Source organism: Drosophila albomicans, chromosome 2R (assembly GCF_009650485.2).
Source record: "Drosophila albomicans strain 15112-1751.03 chromosome 2R, ASM965048v2, whole genome shotgun sequence".
Taxonomy (NCBI): domain Eukaryota; kingdom Metazoa; phylum Arthropoda; class Insecta; order Diptera; family Drosophilidae; genus Drosophila; species Drosophila albomicans.
In genome coordinates, this window is record NC_047631.2 from 20,779,524 (window position 1) to 20,800,416 (window position 20,893).

General features: G+C 42.8%; 1 protein-coding gene across 2 annotated transcripts in view; it reads left to right on the forward strand.

Annotated features, from left to right (window-relative positions):
- Positions 1–20,893, forward strand: part of LOC117573330 (lachesin) — a 111,265-nt gene that overhangs the window by 31,821 nt on the left and 58,551 nt on the right. For both annotated transcript variants that reach the window (XM_034256437.2, XM_034256438.2), the window contains exon 2: positions 6,449–7,124. In XM_034256437.2, coding sequence (XP_034112328.1) covers positions 6,977–7,124 — 148 coding nt within the window. In that variant the 5' untranslated portion in view covers positions 6,449–6,976. The remainder of the gene's footprint in view (positions 1–6,448; positions 7,125–20,893) is intronic.

The window sequence follows — 20,893 nt, forward strand, 5'->3', positions numbered from 1 at the left end:
TGCCGCCAGACGACGTCATTGCTGATGTGAAGTCACACCAACACACGCACACAGAGACATAGTGTATGCATATAGTATGTAAAATGAGAGAGTCAACGAGAGAGACAGAGAGAGCAGACAGGTCGAGGGTGCACGACAGTTGCTTGACATTTCGAATTTAATGAAATTTATGCAATTTTTCTTATTTGCCAAATGCACTTCGGCCGCGTCGACGTCAACGTTGGCGTCGTCGTTGGCGTCGGCGTCGGCGACAATGCGGCAATGTGCAAAGCAATGCATCAAATGGGTGGCATGTTGTCGTTGTTATTGCTCATGTTGTTCTTGTTGTTGTTGTTGCATGCTTCCCTGTTGCACTGTTGGGTGGCCTCTATGACTCCAATATAGACAGCCCTGACAGTTATATATGACAAATGCAACGCATTCAATGCATACAACTCCTCTCTAGCAGCTTTCAGCTAATCAGTTACTTGCTTTTCCAAGTATCACCGCTTTGGGGTTACAGCTCAGAATAATCGACTCATATAGATAGATGATTTAAGCTGCCAACAGGTTTGGCAACACAAATATCTAGTATATTGCAATGTGCATTTTAAATGTTACCAAAATATTTAACAAATAAATTTCAAATGCAAGAATTTAAGAGTCTAATTTAAGGTTGAATGCTTTGAATTTATTGTGGATTATTTTATGTGTAGACCACAAAAAATTTCGCAAAAGTTGTGCAAGTTTTAACTACATAAAATAACGAATATAAAGAGAAAGAAGTTGAAGATGTTTTAGTTAAGAAAAATTCATATATAATTCTTGGAAATATTTAAGAGATTTTTAAAGCAATTTGTTTACAATATATTTTGTTTTGCCAGTATCATTAAGTCGAGCAATGATTGCTTTTTCTGTACTAAATTTGATTTTGCTGGCATGTTACACAATTTAGAAAAACAGAGAAAAATATTTGAGGATTTCGACTTGAAATATTACGTATACGCTAACGAATGCATTCACTTCTGTGTTTGTATGTGTTCGTTTGCTGCAGAAGTGCGAATGGGGTTTATTAAATAAGTTTGTATGCGCGTTGAGAGAGTTTTGTTTGATGTTGGCAAAACTTTTGCGACTGTCTGCCAGGCGGGAAAAACAAAAAAAGTTTTGCAGTTGTGGCAAATTTAAAGTGAGCTACAAATTAACTGTAGTATATAATTGGAGGCTGGCAAGGTGAGCAAGGATCTGAGAACAGAGAACTGAGAACTTGTTGCTGAACCCCGAGGACTGAGGACGGAGCTCGACCAAAAGGTGGTTGGGTCGTGCCTAATGATGATTATTTCTAGTCCATTCCCATTTAGCGGGAGCTTAGAAAGAGAGAGAGAGAGAGAGAGAGTGAGTGACAGAGAGGAAGTTGAACATTACATTTTCATTGTTGGGCAGCCAAGCGAAATGGCTTTGGCTTTGGCTTTGGCTTTGGTTCTGGCCGATGGTCGTTTTTGGTTGTTGTGTTTCTCGTTTTTCTTTGGCTTATGCTTTCAACGGATTTTGGTCAGGCTGTCGCACAGGCAAAATGGTACGAAATGTCGTCCTGGTGTCATTTGGAATCGACACAAAAACGAAAAAAAGATTGCAGCTTACTTCAGAGCAAGGACAATGACAACGACGACGACGACAACAGGCAGTGGCTAATGTGCTCGTTGCTGCTAAAGACTCGCCAGCCAAGTTAATGAAACCAATAAATTAATTTTAATGATTGCACACAGATACTCGGACACTCACACAGCTGCTGCTGCTGAATCACTGGACATTGGTTTAGTTGGAGGCGACGGCGTGCAGTTTGCGCTGCGTCAGCGCTAACCCCTACTCCAATATGTTGGCATTGGGGGCGTGGCATTTGCCATAAGTAATTGACAAAATCTTAATTAGTGCTTGGCATGTCCATTGAATAGTTGTAGCTACCGTCCGTCTCCGTTGTTGAGTTTAATTAGCAGCTGCTGTTTGAGTTTAATCAAATTAAAAATGCCAAAAGCCTCAGTTTCAGTTTCAATGCTGGGCAAAAATGCACAGTGCATATTTAAGGGCAATCGCCTAAATTGAATTAAATTTTGATTAACTAATATGCATGCCAATTAAGTTTTCTCAAATTCAAATTGAGTATTCAGTGGGGCGTGTGTGTGTGTGTGTGTGTATGTGAATGTAAATGGATTGAGTATCAGTGTCAACTTAATCAATTCAACTCAAACCCAATTTCTTGCTTGCCCAATGCGAATATCCTGTGTGTGCGTGTGCAAGCGTGCAAGTGTGTGTGAGTACGTGTGCTTGCATAGAAAACAAACTGCAAGCAGTTGACGCTCTGGAATTTTCCACTTGCACTTGCCAACTGCCACTTGAAGCTATAAACTGTGAAGAGCTCTTCCGGCTGCCGCTGCTGCTGCTGCTGCTGCAGCATCGGATGAGGCAGCTGCCCCATTGAGTGCCCTTGAAATTGACTACAGCTGGCAGTGCAACCAGAGAGTTGTCTATACTCGTATCCCATCGACTTGTGTGTCTGTCTCTAACGTTTATCCACTCAGCCGGTCAGCTGGCCCTGCCTCGCTTCCTTTTCGTCCTAGAAAAAATGTGTATAATTCAGAGCAAACCAATTTGTAGACATTTATCGCAGTGCACGAGGTCGATTCAATTCGATTCGTATCTTAAATTTAATTAGTGGCCCTTGCCGAGCAGCAGCAGCAGTTTGAAAATTTGCACATTTAATAATTAAATAAATGGTTTGGGACAAAGTTTTTGCTTGCTCTTGTCTTGTCTTGTTTGTGCATGTTGTTTTGTGGGGGATCTGTGCGTCCTTCCGGCTTAAGTCTCCACTATTGTCAAAGTGTCAAAGTAATCCTGCTTTGTGCAAAAGGGTTTAAATTAAATTAATTGACGAACACTTGTAAAGTAAATTAAAATTGCTCGACTGACTGACTGACTGACTGGCTGACTGTGCGTTGTCCTTGGTTGCTATTGACATCGTTAAAGAGATTACAAAGGGTCAAAGGCATAGCAGCGATTTCTCATAATTGCCTCCCGTTGCCTGCGGCCAGCCGAAAATTCTTTCCATTGATGTTTTGTCTGCCCTCTGTCATTTTCATAGTACCCACAGATATACACACACGCACACACACACACTCGTAGAGGGCAGTTCCGCTGACATTTGGTTGTCAAACTAATTAAATTTTGCTGGCCACGCTGGGGCCAACAGCCAACAGCCAAATTGGCGCCTCAAATTGGTAATTACTCGGAATGAAGTGCAACTCAAACACGTAAAAGAAAACGAGCCAGTGTCGCGTGGATCTCTTCTCCGCCTCTCCTTCCCTCCGCCCATCTTCTCTTGCCACATCAACTGGTGCAGCACATTGTGCAATTAGCCAGCAGTCGTAGTGACAATCAAGCAAACGGCAAGTGGCAAGTGGCAGAGAGCATAGCGAATGGCGCCAACGCGTCCGACGACGCGTATGTCCTTTGTGTATCTGTGTGTGTGTGCATCCTCTAGTTGCAACGAGAAGCGGGAGGGGAGGAGGAGTGCAGTTGAGTTGCCTAATTACTTGTAAGTTGGCGAATTTGTGGCAAGGCGTTTTGTACTGCTTCAGCCAAATTCAATTTTATCCCACATTGCGGTCAATTCGCAGCCAGCTAGCTAGCAAGTGACGCCCACGTTACGCCGGATGCTGACATCGCGTACTATGCATGCACATCCGTATCCGGTTTCCTGTAGTGACACAACGATAACGACGCCTTCTTGATTGCCAACGCGCGCGTAATTATTTTTTAAGCACTCTGTCTGTGCCTGCGAAATTAGACTTAACTAAGCCAATTTTTTTTCGCTTTTTTATTTTTTGTCGACTCTGACGAAATTTGAATAGCTCGGCAATGCCAATGTGCTCGAGGGTCGTACACCCAAAATATACACACACACAAACACAGAGAGAGATACAGTTGTGTATATTCGGGGTATCCTCTTGTTGGTTCTCTTGGTTTCCACAACTTTTTTTTTTGCGTCTTTGCTGCTGTTGTTGTTTGGCTGCTTTGTCCAATTAGTAACAGTTTGGGTTACGATTTCATTTCTTTTATTGTGCTCGTTATCCTTTTTATTTTGGTCTCTGCCGTCGCCGTTGCCTTCGCTGCTGCCTCAGCTTCTGCTGGCAGTGCGCAAATTTGATATCCTTGTTATGGCAAATTGCCGCATGTACTCGGCTACAATTATTTTGCTGGCATTGCGTGAGGCATAACCCTCTCCATTTTCCATATTGAATCGCATCTATATGTATAAATATATATCTTTATGTATTTATGTTGCTTTCGAAGACGTCAGTGCACTCAGTGCTGTGGTCCTTGGCGTCCTTACGTTCATTGTCCTAGCGTTCAATATTGTCGCCCCTTCGATTATTTATGATGCTCGCTTGCAGCTCAAAGCTCGAAGCTCGAACATCGCCGTGCCATGCCGCATTCCCGACGGGCCTGTGGCCAAGTTTTAGTAGTCATCGTTTGCCCAGTAATAAATTTATGCTTTTTTATTTCCTCCTGTCATAATTTTATCCTCAAACACACACACACACACACACACGCATACAGCTTATAAAGTGCTTGGGCATTTTTCTTCGCATCGTGTACTTTTCCCCATTTCCCGAGTCCCATGTCCCGTGTCCCTTTTTCCCTTTGGCTGCTTTCCGAAGCTGTCTAAAAATTTTTTCCAATTGATAAATTATTTTATGGCAAATACACAAATTTTCTCATACGCATGTCTTGCATGGGTGTGTGGTTTTTCTTTCTTGTTCTTATTCTCGTTGTTGTTGCTGTTGTTGTTGTGGTTTGCTCTTCGATTTTCCCTTTGGGTTGCCTGTCATTCGGCCAGGAATTGGCTCCCCATTTGAGTTGCTCGCTCTTGCTCTGTGCTCTGTGCTTATTTCCTTTTCGAGCATAAAAAAGCAAGCGATGTACGACTTATGCGGAGTATGTGTACATAAGTAATATCCCTGTGTATTCTTGCATATTTCCGGCTATATCCTTTAGGCCTTGCCAACAGCCGTCGATGCTTGTCATTGGCACGGACTTTATCTAACCATCAGACTCCTCCACTCGACTCCCACTCACTCAGACAACAGCTCAAACACATAAAATCAATCATATTTGCTTCGTTTTTTTTCTGCTGCTTTTATTTTTTCCGTTCTCTCTCTCTCTCTCTTTACGTATCTCGTTATGCGCCTCTTTAGCTTTCCTTAATCTTTTTTGTTTACTTGCGCTTCAATTTGTTGCTTCGTCTCTTTCTCTTCCGCAGTTCAATTTGTCCTTCGGCAAATATATGCTGTCTTATGATAAATTGCAGGGTATTTAGTAGTTGGTCTTGTTGGTCATTTTGTGCTCCATTACGCAAGCTTATAACAAATTTGAATCAATTTGTACAACATTTAAGTTTTTCTCTTCTCAAAAATATGCAACATTAATTTTAATAGAATTGTTTATGGACCGCATATGGGCGAAAGTTTTGGGAGGGGCAGCTGGATGTGGAGGCGGAGTTTGGCGCAAATGATGCGCAGTTTATATCATTTTTTTTTCTCTTTTGTTTGCTGCTTGCTGCTCTTCTGCTAGTGTTTGCTCTATTTTGTGTGTGTCATGCATGCACAACTGCCATGTCATATTAAGTTGAGAGGTTGCTAAACAAAAAAAAAATAAATAAACGAAGAAAAAAATGCAGAATATGAAAAAACCAAACTGTAGAAAAAGATGGGGCAAAAAAAGTTATAATAAAAGCAAAGCGAAAGGCAGCGCCAAATCAAAGCCAACAATATTTTTCAGGATTATTTCAGTTGGCTTGCCGTTGAGTGCACATAAAAAGCATACAGAAACCAAGAGAGGAAGAGATATGCTAGAAAAAGTGAGAGAGTAAGAGGGAGAGGCAGAATCAGGTCTGCGCTCTGGTGACGCAAAAAAAAAGGAAAAGGAAAATGTTGCGCTCCAAAATTTCTGTTAATTTGGCAGCGTGTCCTGTGTTTTTGCCAGACTTGTGCCTCGCAACGTTTAGATTTTTTTACGCTTTACTTGAGTTTTATTTTTGTGTGACAGTTTTGCCAAAAAAAAACCAAAAAAAAAAAAAAAAAATTACAAAAATATAGAATGTACTTCCCCGCAGTTTATGGGTTCCCTCTGCGACGTCTCTCTCTCTTCATCACTTCAGCCATTGGCTGTGTGCAGATATGCAAAACGCAGCGTGCACATAAATTTTAGTGTTTGGTCTACGCTTATTTGCATAGGAATTATGTATTTGGGCACGATGGCTTAGCAGCATTACACAACAAACACACAAACACACACACACACACTCAACAAATATACACTGCATTCGGGGGAGGAAGAGGGAATTGGAATGAGGAAAGGCGACTCTCTGTGGTTATGCAGAAAACTAACGCATATCGTTTTTACTTCTATTTTGCAGCTATAAATTTGCAACGCCCCAGGAAAATGCATTGCAGCAGAACAAGCAATTAAAACAGAGACCGAGGTCCTGCACGAGTCCTGCCACACACAAAAATACCGACTACAGAGTACCGTGTACTGTGTACCGCCTAGTGCCTGTCGGTTGTTGTCGTCTGTTGTTGGTTTTTTGGGCTCACTGTGCTCAAAACCTATTTTGAATAATTAAAATTCCGTAAGTGCTGCTGCAGTTGACGACAACAAAACTTTTGCAACAATCTGCGGCGAAGGCAACAACCACAACCACGATAACAACAACAACAAGGTGTGCAACAATGAAATAATTAATTCAATGCACCTGAATACGCCAGCTTACACATAGAAGCTCCTTCAAATCCAATTGAGAACAATAGCCACAAGCAAAGCAAAGAAAAGCTGAAGCAAAACAACAAAAGCAACAAACAAACAACGCGACGAACAATTAAAGCAAATACCGAAAACTAACTAACCAATCAAGTGGAACAGCAAAAAGAGAGGCAACAACTGCAAAATGGCGGAACACAGGCCAATGTCAACAATTAGCCAATGCAAGGATAACCAAAGACATATCCGCAAGAGGACACAGCTACCTGTCCTGCCGCGCTCTCTGTCCATTGTCATCGCATTGATGCTGCTATCACAGCAGCTCTGGGAGAGCGGTAAGTTGATCCATTGTTGTTTTTATTCCAGTTGAATTGAAATACAATCGCAATCGCAATGGCAGTCCGCATGGCTGCAAAGTTAAGTTAATCAGCAATTCCAAGTAACCGCTAAGACAACCCCATTCAATTGACAAGTCCGCAAATTGTGCATGGCAGCGCAATATCCTTGCTATTGCCATTGTGGCTACAGTGTACGTCCGTTGGTGCCGTTGAATTAATCTCATTCTTGTAGATAAATATTTCAAAAGCGAAACTTAAGCAATTAATTTCGCTAATTGCTTTTCTTCGCTTCGTTTTTGTTTCGAGAATCTCCGCCGTTTCGTCCCCATCGCATTCCTTGGCAGAATGGTCTCGAGTTTTGCATTTAAATGCATTTGCCGGGTTGTCCTGCTGCAGTTCAAGGACTCAACTTTGCCGCCGCACAAAACTCAATCTGACATTTATGCGAATGTCCACGGAATCAAATAAGAGTAATGACATTGCCAGCGAATAAACGAAAAGGAACCCAGACCAAACGAAATGAAACTGTGCTGAGCTGAGCCAAACATCCTGGGAACCACACGCAAACACACACACACACACACACACACAGATAGTGCAATGTCCTTTGGCTACTCAAACATTCCAGTGGCTATTAGTATTCATATCTTGACTGAACTAAACTGAAAGCTTAAACTTCTTCTGCCTTTCGCCTTTTGCCTTCTGCATGATGTCTGCTGCCTGCAACTCGCATTCGCATTCGCATTCGAGTTTTTAAGACCCGTTCTCTTTCTTTCTCTCCCTCTCTCCCTCTCTCTTTTACGTACATTAGCATGCATTTTCATTTCGTGCTACAATTGCTGAAAAAGATGCAATTAAATTTTAGAACAAGAACTGCAAGAGTCCTTGCTCGTCAGTTCCCCCAGTTGCTGCTGCCTTTGATACTCTTGCCGGGAACATTTTGCAATTTAATAGTGTGTATTAAATTCGACATTATGCGAAAAGTTTCCAATTATCATTATTCAAATTGTGCTAGAAATAGAAAACAAATTCAATTACTATTGCCCATAAAAATGACTGACATTCAATTACTTTCAGCTATTCGATTAGATTCCACTTGTCATGTGATAATTGTGTTTGGCTTGTGCTAACCCACAAAACTGTTATTAAATTAATACAATGTGAAAGGGTATTCTGTCTTCGGCAACTGGGGCAAACTATCGATCTAACACTATTTTCGTTTTTTCTTATATTATGCTTCTCAGTTTTTACTGTTTTTTGTTGGTTTTTCCGAGTCAGTCTCTCTATTACTTAGTTTTTCCTTTGGCCAAGTCGCTTTAGTATGCGGTTGCAGCTGCTGTCAGTGGCAAAAACGCATTATTAATTTATTTTTCAACTTGCAAGATGAATAAGCAAAGAGCAAAAATTTCCTCCTCCTCTGACGACGACGACGACTGACAGTGTGCCAAGCAAAATTTTCTATTTAAATGTCGCTATGCAACTACGAAACTCCCCAAACTGTTCCCATTCAGTTTCCCATTCAAATTCCCGTTCCCCAATCGCAGCAGTCGCTCATCCCACAGTTTTATTCGTATTCGCGTTTAGCATTGCCAAGTCATGTTGCATGCCGTTGAGCATTCGAGAGAGAGATGAGAGAAGTTAACAAACGGTGGCAGCAGCCAGCATCGACGTGCTGCTCTGGACGGGCTTCAATCTGCTGTCCATCAGTTGTTTCGATCGTGCAGCAGCAGCAGCAGCAGCAGCAGTTGCAGTCGCAGTCATTGCTGTCTGAGTGCACCGCAAGGAAATAAAATCCAAAAGTGAATAATGAACCGCAAATAACTTTACTTTGTGTTGGCAAGTTTACACAGCACAAACCACTGCACCACACTCTCTCTCACTCTCTTGCTCTCTCGCTCTGTCTTTGCCACCCACCAAAAACATTGACTGGCAGTGCATCTCTCTAACCAAATCTCCAACTATCCAAACCCGCCTTTTGCTGTTGTTTCAATTGCTGCGGGACGTTTGTCTGCCCTATCAGCAACAACAGCAGCAACATCAGCAAAAGCAGCAGCAGCAGCAGCAGCAGAAGTTGTGTCAGTGTCAGTAACAATTATTTCGGTTTTGTAGTTAGTTGAGTTGAGTTTGGTTTCGTTTGGTTTTTTTCGTATCCGCCGCCAGCTTTTTGCTGATGCTTCAAATATTTGCATTTGCGGTTGTCTCCTTCCCCTCCCCCTATTTCCATCACCCCTTTGCCCCTTCCCCTTTGGGGCTTATCATACTGTCTGTGATGAAGTGCAAATGGTTTTATGAAACCAAAGCTAATCTAACTGTATTCTTTTTCGTTAATATTTGTGTCAGAAATCACACGAGTATTATTACTATCTTATAGTCCCTCAGGCGCTTAGGGTTAAAGCTAAAAACGAAACAAAATTATTTGGGTCTTATCGAAAGCTGTCTTCTAGTTTGGGGGCTAATCAACTTGACACAGGTATTTTGCGATTTGCCAGGCGCAAAACTTTCGCAAGAGGAAAACTTTCGATTTTCTAGAAAACTTTCCATACCTGTCTGAGATAACAACAGTTCAATGTAACTGAAATTTATTAACTGCTTGCCAAGCAGATGCAAATAAATCAGGTAAAAGGCTGCCGCCACAAGAGCAGCAAAGTAAAGCAGAAAAATGAAAAAAAAAAACGAATATGATAAACTCGAAACTTTGCGTGGGCGTGGCTGAGCAAGGGCTGCGGCGATAAGCTAAGTCAACCGTTAAAGTTACGCCCACAAAAGATAAAAAAAAACCTCAAAAGAGATATTGACATATGACTAAAATGCCAACAAATGGAAATTTAAAGGCTTCGTCTGAAAGCTGCACCTCTTACAATAACTCTAACTGAGGATTTGAAGGAATGAGCATAACTCTGCATTTTACAGGGTATCTATAAATTGAAGCTTGCTAGCCACATCAACGAGTTTGTACAGTTTTCTATACAATTGAAAGCATTTAATGTGCTTAGCTGTCTCTTTTGTTATGCTTTGAAGTAGTTGAGCACTTATAGGGCATCTGGTCGTCTGGCATTCATGTGGCACATGATATCCACTTGTTGTAGGTGCGGCTGTGTCAAGTATTTGCACTTGCGCTAAGCAAAATTTACGCGCATTTGTTTGTACGACTCCAGAGAATTGCTTCGCAGCGTTTCTCGCTCAAGTGAAAATCGATGAGCTGTGTTCTGGGTGTGTGACGAGGTGGGTGTGTGTATGTGTGTGTTAGTGTCTGGGTGTGTGTGTGTGTGTGAAGTGTGCGTGGCGCTGTTGGCATTGTTGTTTGGCCACAATGTTTTCTTTTTCCGCTTCGCATGGCTTTTTATTGCTTTTCTTCTTTTTTCATTCATTTTTTTTCCTATTGCTGCCGTTGCTGTTGCTGGTGGCTGGTGTCATGAGCAAACGAGCGGCATTTGAGCAAATAAACTAGACCTGCCAACACACACACGCACACACACGCGCATATACAACTACAACAACTCGAAGAGCACTACAACAAGAACAAGACGAGTTGGCAAAGCCTTAAGCCCTTGGCATCCTGTGGTTGCCCAGCTTCCAACGAAACTCTCAGCCTTTGCCTCCGTTTCCGACTCTGGCTCTGCCTCCTTTTGGTCGGTGCCATCTCAGCGTCAACATCTCAACGTCATCATCTTTGGCCACGTCCGTACTCCCTTGGCTGTTCCACTGGCAACAACGACGACTACGACGATGGCTTGAATCATTATGGGCTCGTTCTGCCACTTCACAAAATGCACACAAAAATCTTCAACTTTATCTCGTCAATAACTTGAAGAGCAGCCCTCAAGCTGCGCCCCCTTCTGCCAGCTCAACTCTTACGAGGCTGCCTGTGGCTTTTACTCTCTCAAACTTCAGTGTCTACCCTCCTCCTCCTCCTCCTCCTCCGCAGACGGATTTCAGACCACACAGTGCTCAATCATTTATTGATAAAAATTTGCGTTTTACATATTTTGAGCTTGTATTTTCGGCACGTGCTGCGGTTGCAGTGGCAAAATGTTTGCAAATGATTATTTTATTGACAATTAAAGCACGAGCATAAAATGAAAGCCACACAAATCTACTAAAGACATCACTCCAAGCAGCAGACAACAGGGAGGTAGAGAGAGAGAGAGCGAGGTGGTATGCAATTTGACACGCTGTAAGGAGTAAAATTTTATTACCATGAATGTGAAGACTTGACATTAGTCGCACTGAGTAAGACTCTACTGTCTTTCACTGTAACTCTTCTCTCTCTCTCTCTCTCCAATTTTTCGTAGTCTTACTGAATGGAAATCCTGTGCTGTATGTGGATGTGGTGTAAACGATTCAAGTTTATTGCTGCACTCAACAGCAGACAATGCTGTGGCCCATGGCTCTGCTCTACTCATTGGCCATACACTGCATGTGGCGACGCATGGCAAAAACTCAACAGCAAGGAACAGAAAAGCAAGGGCAACTGGGTCAAAGCTGCTTTGTGGTTGCCTAGACAACGGGCAACGGGCAGACTCATCATCAGACCCTTGCTAAGTAGTCCTTCGGTTCTTAGACTTGACCACAGCTTTGATGTGCCACACACACACTCTTTTTTTGCAGCTCTGGGTTTTGCTTCATGCCTCACGCTTGTCTTTATCCAGGAGCCAGGAGCCTGAGCTCTGACAAATCTATTCTTTTCGTGTGCATCAAGTTCACAGATTATATCAATGCAGGGAAGCTGTAATTACATCCTTTGTTCATCGATTAATTGTTTGCAAACTGACTTTATTGATTACAGTTTTCTATTTAGACCTTTTTTTTTGTTGAGCAGCAACAAGTCACTGAGTCTCATAATCCAATTAAAGCCCTAGCAGCCCTAGTCTGTACAAACTTTGACAAATGTGTATTGTGGCAATAGCTGAATATATTTCTTAGTTGGTTCAATGTGCCGCTGATTGCATAATTTAGTGGCTTAAATGGTTAAATTGTGTTACCTCGACCAAGTTAAAGACGATAATTTAATTTTTACTCATCAGCTGCCCGCAAAGAAGCATATTTAGTTTCTTGTTGTTGTTGTTCTTGCTGGGCCAAAAAGTCTGGCCAACAAGTTGCTAATAAAATAAAGTAACTCTCATTGCCTGACAGATGACTCTCCAACTGAGCTAACTGAGTGAGTGACTGACGGACGGACTGTCTGACTGACTGACTGCAGCAGCAATTCATTAGAATTTTTGTGCGTCGAGCACTTTCATTTTGTTTTCTGGCCTGCTTCAAAAAAGCCATTTCATTATGGCAAAACACAGAGTTCATAGTGACAGAGATTTGGCTACAATGCGGCCCTAACTAAGTAACTGCGACGACTCTTACTCTTAATGCTGGCCAACGGCATAGTAATTTTAATTTGCAGCAAATTATCATTGGATTTGTCAGCTGTGTCCTTCACAGTACCAACGAGACCAACGAGTGGGCGAAGCACTTCGTCTAGTTGGCCAAATTGACATGGACAGCAATGGGACGAGAGCAAAAGAACGTAAGAAGCGGGACGAAAAAAAATAACAACTGCAACTATTTTGTGGCCAATTTTTTTCTACTTGCTTACTAGTTGAAAAGCTTCTCGTCCTCTCTCTGTCGCTCTTTCTGTTTTTCCGACAGCTCTCAACTCGTACATAAAATATGAAAATTTCTCACACAAAGACTTTGTTTAGTGCAGGTTGAGCGGCTGCTGCTGTTGCTGTTGGACCCACTTACTAACCAGACAGAGCAACAACAGACGCACTGCATCTGTGGTTCTGGATGTGGGTGTGGACAACCTACTGTTATCCTGTGGCCTCTGTGGGAGGAGTTGGTTGAGGAGGGGGTTTTTGTAGGGATGCGCCGGCATGTTGCCAAAGGATGTTAAAATATTTTTGCAGCTTTATCTTTAGACATTTGTCGAGGCAAAATGAGGTGCAGTGCAGTGCAGTGTGTTGAGGCGAAGTTGGGTTGAGAGGTTGTCGTAAAGCAGCGTCGGGATTTAACTGACATTGAGTGCAGCTTGGATGGCCCCAAGCCCACTGGGCAAGCAAATAGATTACCTTCATTTTTGCCAGCGAGTCTCGAGTCTCGAGTTGGGTTTGGGTTGGGTTGAGTGTGGCCCATGGGATGTGGCCATTTTGTGGCTGCCCTGAAGTTTGCAGTTGAAAGCAGCTTGGAGACAGCTGCAATGGCAACCAGGTTACCTGGTCTATCCAATCTCCCAAGTCTCTCTATTCCCTTATGCTTACTGGCTGCTGGCTGAGCTGAGCTGGCGAGCACTTGGCAAATGTTTCAAATTAATTTCGTCGCATGCGGAATTGCTTGACATTATTTGTGGACTCTCTCTCGCATTCAGCAGAAAATCGTAAATCAAAATACAAGGCGGCAGGGGGCGACAGCTGAGCTCTCAGTCTCAGCTTATCGGCGTTTAATCTCTTTATGATAAAATGTTTATTTTGGCGACAGTATCAAAACACTTGGCTCAACCACTCCATCCGTCTGTCCGTTTGTCTGCCTAGTCCTCGTCCACAGCCGCCTGTTTGTGGTTGCAATAAATTGTCCAATGCAAAGTAATTCGCGTTCACAAAGCAGTCGCCACCGAGCTTGCCACTCGCCAGCTTGCCACTCGGCGTGGCACTCAGAAGTTTTGCATTGCCATATGAAAGATAAATTCGCTGATAAGAACTTTGGCTGGCCGCTGTGTGAAAAGAGGATTGTGTGTACAGGCTAATTTAAGTTCAACGCCAGCTGTCGCACAATGGGCGTAAACGATGTGGGCGGAACAGAGAGAGAGAGAGGAAGGACTCACAGCTGCTGCCACACCACCAACGGCAATGCCACGTCCAGCGTTAAGGCGAGGCGACTTTATTATTATTATCCTCGGCGCAAAAGTGGCAATGGAGCAATGGAGCAAACAGTTTCGAGGGCCAGCCAAAAAGAAAGCGAGACAGTGAAAGGGAGAGAGAGAGACAGACAAAAGCAGGCTGCGAGATGTCGACATTTGTCCAGCTGCTTCATTTCATATTCAGGAGATATTTTCTTTCTCATCATTACAATTCAGTGGAACTCTATGAAATGGCGGGAAATCATTAATGTATTCCTTTCATATATTTATGACAAGCAATACAAAAGGATTGTGCAATTTGAAGGGGCTTTAATCGGACTAAAGATTTTGTGATTTTGTTTGCAATTTTTACGGCTATATTTATAGAGTATTTGTTGGTCGTTTAGTGTTTGGTAGCAGCTGTATTTTTGATTTTTTATTTCTTTATTTTCTGTCAGCGAGAAAGACAAAAGACAAGTGCAAAGTTTGGCCATTGCTGATGTACTGCGTCTTCGGCTTGAGCATCTCCATTCTGGACAGTCAGCGGAGTGGTTGCCTCATCAGTAGCTCATCAACGAAGGCATCTAAATTTTTTCTTATCCAGCTTTTTTTGTAACAAGTTCTTTTTTGTGAATTTTTTTTGTCGTCTGCGCGTTCACCATAAATGACTTTAAAAATGCCTAACAAAGTTTTGAAATTACTTCTTGAGTGGGACAGGCGGCGAAAATGAAATTACGTATAAAAGGGATTTTGTCAACGTCCTCCACAGTTGCCACTTCATCCCTCTTCCCCCTGTCACTGCTGGGCACTGAGAACTGCAGCTGTCGCCTTCTCGGTGTTCGTCTTTCGTTTTTGTGCGACGAAGTTTCCTCTCGGCTTATTAACATTGAAAGCTCATTATTAGTTTTTCGCAGCCAAAAACCTTGTTGGCGGCCAAAACTCTTTTTTAACTCATTCATAAAAGTTTCCCATTTTTTGTTTTTTTTTTTTTTTTGGTAAATTTTCATTGCATTAATTTGGCACGCAGGTGTCGAATTTCGTGCTGCTGCCTCAAGCCTTTAATGAGGCATGACCTGGCATACGAAATTGCGACAGCAGCGCTTCAGCGCTCACACACAATGAATGGTCAATTGCAGCAGATTTGTCAAATAGTCGGCATGGTTTTATTTATTCATGCTTGTGTTGTACCAAAACCCGGCGAACCCGCCGAACCCATGTTTAGCTTAGCAATTTGCTGCAGCAAATATTTGCCAAGTGTCAAGCGCTGACAGTTTAGGCTGAGGATGCGATTGGCGATGACGAGGATGCGGATGCGAATGCGGAACACATTGCAATTGGGTGACAATTGCAGTGAGTTGAAGTGGTGGTGGGTTCGCTTGATATCCCATCTTAGCATATGGGTGCACACTTAATGATATTGACATTAAGTGTTGGAAATGTGCAACTACCCCTAATCCCCTTGACACTCTCCGCTGCTGTTCCAGCTGCTACCCTCACGATGACTGAGCGTAAGTGTAGTGTGTAGGCGAATGTCACAGGATTCGCGGCACATGATATATACACACATTGACTGTAAACTCAGAGCTCAATGCTTTGTTGTTGTCATTGTGATTCCTTGTTGCTGTGTTGTTGCTGTGTTGTCTATAACCGGCTCCGCCTCGCACTCGATGGGCCTAATGAACCATAACGCTTTATCGCCGTTTGTCGCTTTACCCAAGTTCCCCGTCTATGTCTATCTAAGTGTGCGATTGGGATTTAATTTGATTGCTTCAATGCCTTGCCAAGCCTCTGTGTGTGTGTGTGCGAGTGTGTGTGAGGCATTAGCTTGTGATTTACTGTATTATTTAGTCTTACTTTGTTTTACCGCTTATTACTTTACGCGCCACGTTCGTATGTGAGTTTGATTGTGCTTTGTCATAGTCGAGAGGAGAGAAAGTAACGGGAGAGAGTTGAGAGAGTGGTGAGTGAGACATTCCCTCGACGAGGCGTTGACATAAAAGAAACTTGGACTAAATCCTTTCTGCATTGATTGATAAAGTGCCTTATGTGCGGATTATTGCGACATTGATTTACTACGCTCCAAAGGATTTACGTGTTTATTTTTTATACTCAAAGAATGGATAGAGGGAAACGGGGTCGGGGTGCAACATTGAACCTGTACAAAGTCTCATTAAGTGCTGAGTTGAAAGCTGAAATTGAAACTGATGCAACTGGCGAGCTTATTAAAAGTATTTAAAAAGTGTAAAAACAACCTTGGCGAAGGTGTTGAATTTCATTCGAAAACTTTTCATTGAGGTCTCGGTTTGAAATGCAAAATTGTTGCTTTTACTCTGCTTGCATTTTGAGGCAGCCAATTGTGTTAGCAAGTTTCGCTCTTGGCCCGCCTTTTGTTTGGTTTTGTGTGTTTTTTGTTGCACTTTTGTTTTGGAGCCCTGCGTTGTCCTGTTGTCCTTGGGGTTTCCTTGTGCGGCAACTGCGGCTGTGGTTGTGTCAATTAACGCCTAAGTTGTAAACAAATTTCAGTTCAGTTTGCCACAGTGCACAACTCGCACTTTTGCACTCACAGTGGCACTCATAAATCGCACTTAGAAGCGTTTGCAGTCAAAGTTTCCCTCGGCCCACTCACTGGAACAAGTTGGCCAAGTTGGCAAAGCCAACTACAAGCTGGCTAGCTGGCTGGCCGACTCGTCGGTTGGCAAGCGTAAGTACGAAATGCTATTAGCAGCAGTTGCACTAAACAGCCAGCTGCTGTTTACTTAACTTGGCGTGATTAATTAGCCAAAGGAGCCAAGTTTACACTACAACACAGCGAGGCAAATGGAGCGAGACTGCTGCAGGCAATCTCTTCGACCCTTTTGCTCTGCGACCAGTTTCATAACAAGTTTTTGTATGCTTATGAGTTATGAAGATTTCATCAGAAGCTGCTAAGCCACTTTCTGACTTTGGACTCAAGCGAAAGATCAATGCTTATTTGAATAGAGAGAGAGAGAGCGAGAGTAAAAGTAAGAGCTGCAGCTCAGCTGCAAATCTAACCAATTAACTTTGAATGTCCAGCGATATCCTTTGCCAATCCTCTAAACAACTTTATGCTGTGCTTAGGAAACTCTGAAAAACTTTGACACGATTTCAAGTTTGCTGCAAATTTTGAAATCAAATCGACTGCACGATAGATACTGAAGTGGGGCAGCAAAAGCAGCGGACGAGATTATGTAGCAAATAATACTTATGAACTTATTATCTTGTTTGTGCTTTATGCTACACCCAACTCTGACCCAGCTTGTGACCTCGAGCCTCTGCTCTACCATCGTACTGTCGACTGCCGACTGCTGACTGCTGTTTAGCATACAAAGCACGTGGCATGTGGCAGGGGGCATGAGACAACTTTCATGCACTGGGGATAGAAATTTAGAAGCACAACTTGGCGCAGTGTTTTGGCTCGATATTGGTCTTTGGTCTCAATGCTCTGGCTGCTGTTGATTTTGTTTTTACTTTTCGTTTTTCGTTTTTTTTTTTTTGTGGTGAATGCTGTGCTTGTTGCCATTGTGCCAACTTCAATGTTGATTCTGTGTGGCATAAACTCTGTAAATAAATTTCAACAAAATTGTGTAACAATACGCCAAACAGGCCTCAGGGGTGAATGCGACGTTTGGTCTAAAGCGCTACCAAAAACTGGCAAAAACGACCAATGGTTATAGACAGCGAGAGGCAGAGGAAGAGAAAGAGCAAGTGAGCTTCGAGGGGCAGCTGCAAAACAAATACTACTCGCAACTTGACGTGGTCCAAACAATAAAAACCACCAATGGGATACAAAAAAAAAGAAAAAAAAAAATAGAAAAAAAAACGAAAGAAACAAACTGAGCGTGGCTGGGAAAATATTTCGGCTCAAAACTCAACAGGGAAAAAAACAATTGGCTCAAACTCTAGGAACTTAAAAATATGCGCTCGTCCGCTTTAAGGATACTACACAGAGAAAGAGATGTCCGCATTTGATGGCTGGCCTGCAGCCCGGATGCTCTCGGATGCTGTAGAAATTATAAAAGAGCCGCTGGTAATTGTGCGTTGAAAGATCTGAAACGCTTTTCGGTCGCCTCTTTTTTTTTTGCTTTACCCGGCCACCTAATCCAATAAGCCAACAACAGTTTTCTTAAGTAATTTGTTACCCCTTTTGCACGTCTGTGCACCTACCCCCCACCTCACCCATCCGACTGAAATACTACCCCTACTCCTTGCTCAACCACCGTTGATGTTTTGCTTTGTTATGCCGTTTAGTCTGGTAAATGGCGAACAATGTTGCTGCGTTAAAATGGCCAAAGGGGCTGGAAGCTGAGAACAGCGCAACAAAAAAAAAAAATAAATGGAAAGGGTAAAGGGGCTAGGGCATACAGGGTGCTCATAGCAACATCCTCGGCATAGTTGCGTCAAGTATTTTGTAGCTTTTGTTTGCCTTTCAAGCTGCCTGACTGCTGTCGGCTTTTGCCCAGCTTTTGCTGCCTTCAGCTGCCGCGCTGCCATTGTTGCGTTGCCTCTCAGAGAGGCTGGCTAAGCCACGCCCGGCATCCACTTAACCGCAACTCTCGGCCAACAACAAGACCAACAACAGCAGCGGAAGAAGAGGCTTCAAGAACTTTGCCAGCGTATTGTGAGCTGGCAAAACTTGAAGAGAATCAATCAAACGTCTGCTTCAATATCAAAATTTTAATTAGGAAATTTTCAGCACAAGCTTGCCACATTATCAATTTGCTGGCCATTAACAAATTATTTGATTTTTTTCGTCTACTTACGCTTTCAGCGCTTTCTTTTTGAATTCAATTTTAAATAGAAAGAACAACAGCCATTGTTGTTGGCAATGGCATTACTCACATAAAAGTTAAGAGTGCGACGAGCTGAGCTGAACTGAGCTGAGCGACTACAAATTGTTTTCAGTTATTTCGTTTCGTTTCGTATTTTGGTGGTTGCCCCTTGAGTCGAGTCGACTTGGCTTTTATTATTGCTTTTTTATTGCGTATTAATTTTGCGCCGCAGCTCATTTTAATGGCAAGAAATTGAATTTTAATTAGTAACGAGGAATCTGTTACGCATCAGTTTGTATTTAATTTAATTTCTTAATTAAAATGCGTGGGCATGTCTGCATAAAATCCAACGACTGGCCAAGCCCAACGAACTTCAGACTCCTACTAGCTATGGCCGTGGCTCTGGCTCTGTTCTTTATCATCAAAGGCGGAAATAACCAAAATAAAAATAAATAAAAACACGGAAATGAAATTATAGACGAATGTATATATTTTTTTTTTTCATTTTAATACGAAAGTGGAAGGCATTAAACACATTGTTAGTTTACTGGGCACGACTCGACATGACTTTCGTCTGACGATCAATTTCCATACAAATAAACAGATTCTTATATGTGTATACGTTCTGTTGGTTGGCTGCCAATTTAAGCAATCAGAAAGCTGCTTAAATCTCATGCCTGGCACTTGCACTTTTGCGCAATTTACTTTAAACTTTTTTGTTGCCTACTTTTTGGGGCACAAAGAGCGCTGTGATTTTTTGTGAGTGTGTGTGTGTGTGTGTGCCAGATTTATGCAAGGGCAAGAGTGCAGCACAGTTTTCTTTGCCAGTTCGTTGGCTTTGAGGCAGCCCAAAACTGAAGTGCCACAAAGCGCTAAGCTGCTTCGTCTTCTTTTGGAGGTTGAGCAAAAAAAGAGAAAGAAAGAACTGCATACATATAAAGAGACATGCATATTACAAGTGCCTTAGTGTCTGGCACAGCACATTTCTTTATGCGGTTCACATAAATTGCATTATTTATGTAGCGTTTATGTGCAACTTCCGTGCTCTCCCCCCTCTCCCGTTCTCTTTCCTCACCCGCTTTCGACTGTCGGTGACAGTTTGAAATTTTCTGACAATTCAGCAGTCGTCTTGCAATTTAAACTCAGTTTGAAAGTAAAGCATACAAATTAAGTTTAATTAAGTCGGTTATTTAAGGCTGGCTCGTGCTTCTGCTCGAGTTCGAGTTGGAGTTGAAAATCAGGTTGGCTTTCCGACGAAAAACGTGCGGATTTTGTGTGTGTGTGTGGCACGCTAAGATACGAGGCCACTAATTTTTGCGATTCTCACCCCGCAGTGTGTTGCCGTTCCGGTGCAGTTGCAGTTGCAGTTACAGTTTTGTGACGCCAACTTTGTTTGCCAAACTTTTTATTGGCACATATCCTGCAGTCCTGTCGACGTCACTGCTGCTGTTGCTTGTTTGAGTTGTTGTTGCTTGCTGTGCCTTGTTTTGTGGCTACAAACTAGGCTAAAATTAAAATGTGCATTGTTTTCGCTCAGTGCGCGCTCACGTCGAGTTTTTCGGGGAAAACAACATTTGCATATTTGGTGCGCATGCATCGTCGTCATATATAGTTAGTCAGTGTGCGGTTTTTAAAGCCCATCAGCTTGAGTACTTTGCTTTATGCGCCAGCAACTGCTGTCAACGAGCCAGCTAGTCAGTCAGCCAGTTAGTCAGTTAGACAGTCGGGCATTCTATCAGGCATTGTTGGCAGCTAGAGCTGTCGGCCTGATGCAAACATCCTTGCACGCATCAAAGGTCATAGACTGGTCGATATCCGGCTCGTCGTCGTCGTCGTTGTCGTTGTTGGGCAATTTGTGCGCACATTAGTCGCGTTGCGTTCGTTTCTCTGCTGGCTGGCTGGATGGCGAATTATACTCTTGAGCATCATTTAACAGAGAAAACAATAAATTAAATTATCCGGGCCTCCGACAGCCAACAAATTTGGCCTTTCCTTTTTACTTCACTTTACTTTACTGCTGCTTGCCTTGCCTTGCCTTGGCTTTTCCTTTTGCTTTTTCCTTAGCAGTCTCTCGCTCGGTCTCTGGCTCTGGGCTTTGTGGCCTGGCTTGGCCGTAAAACTCATAAGTAAGATCTACACACTTGATAAGC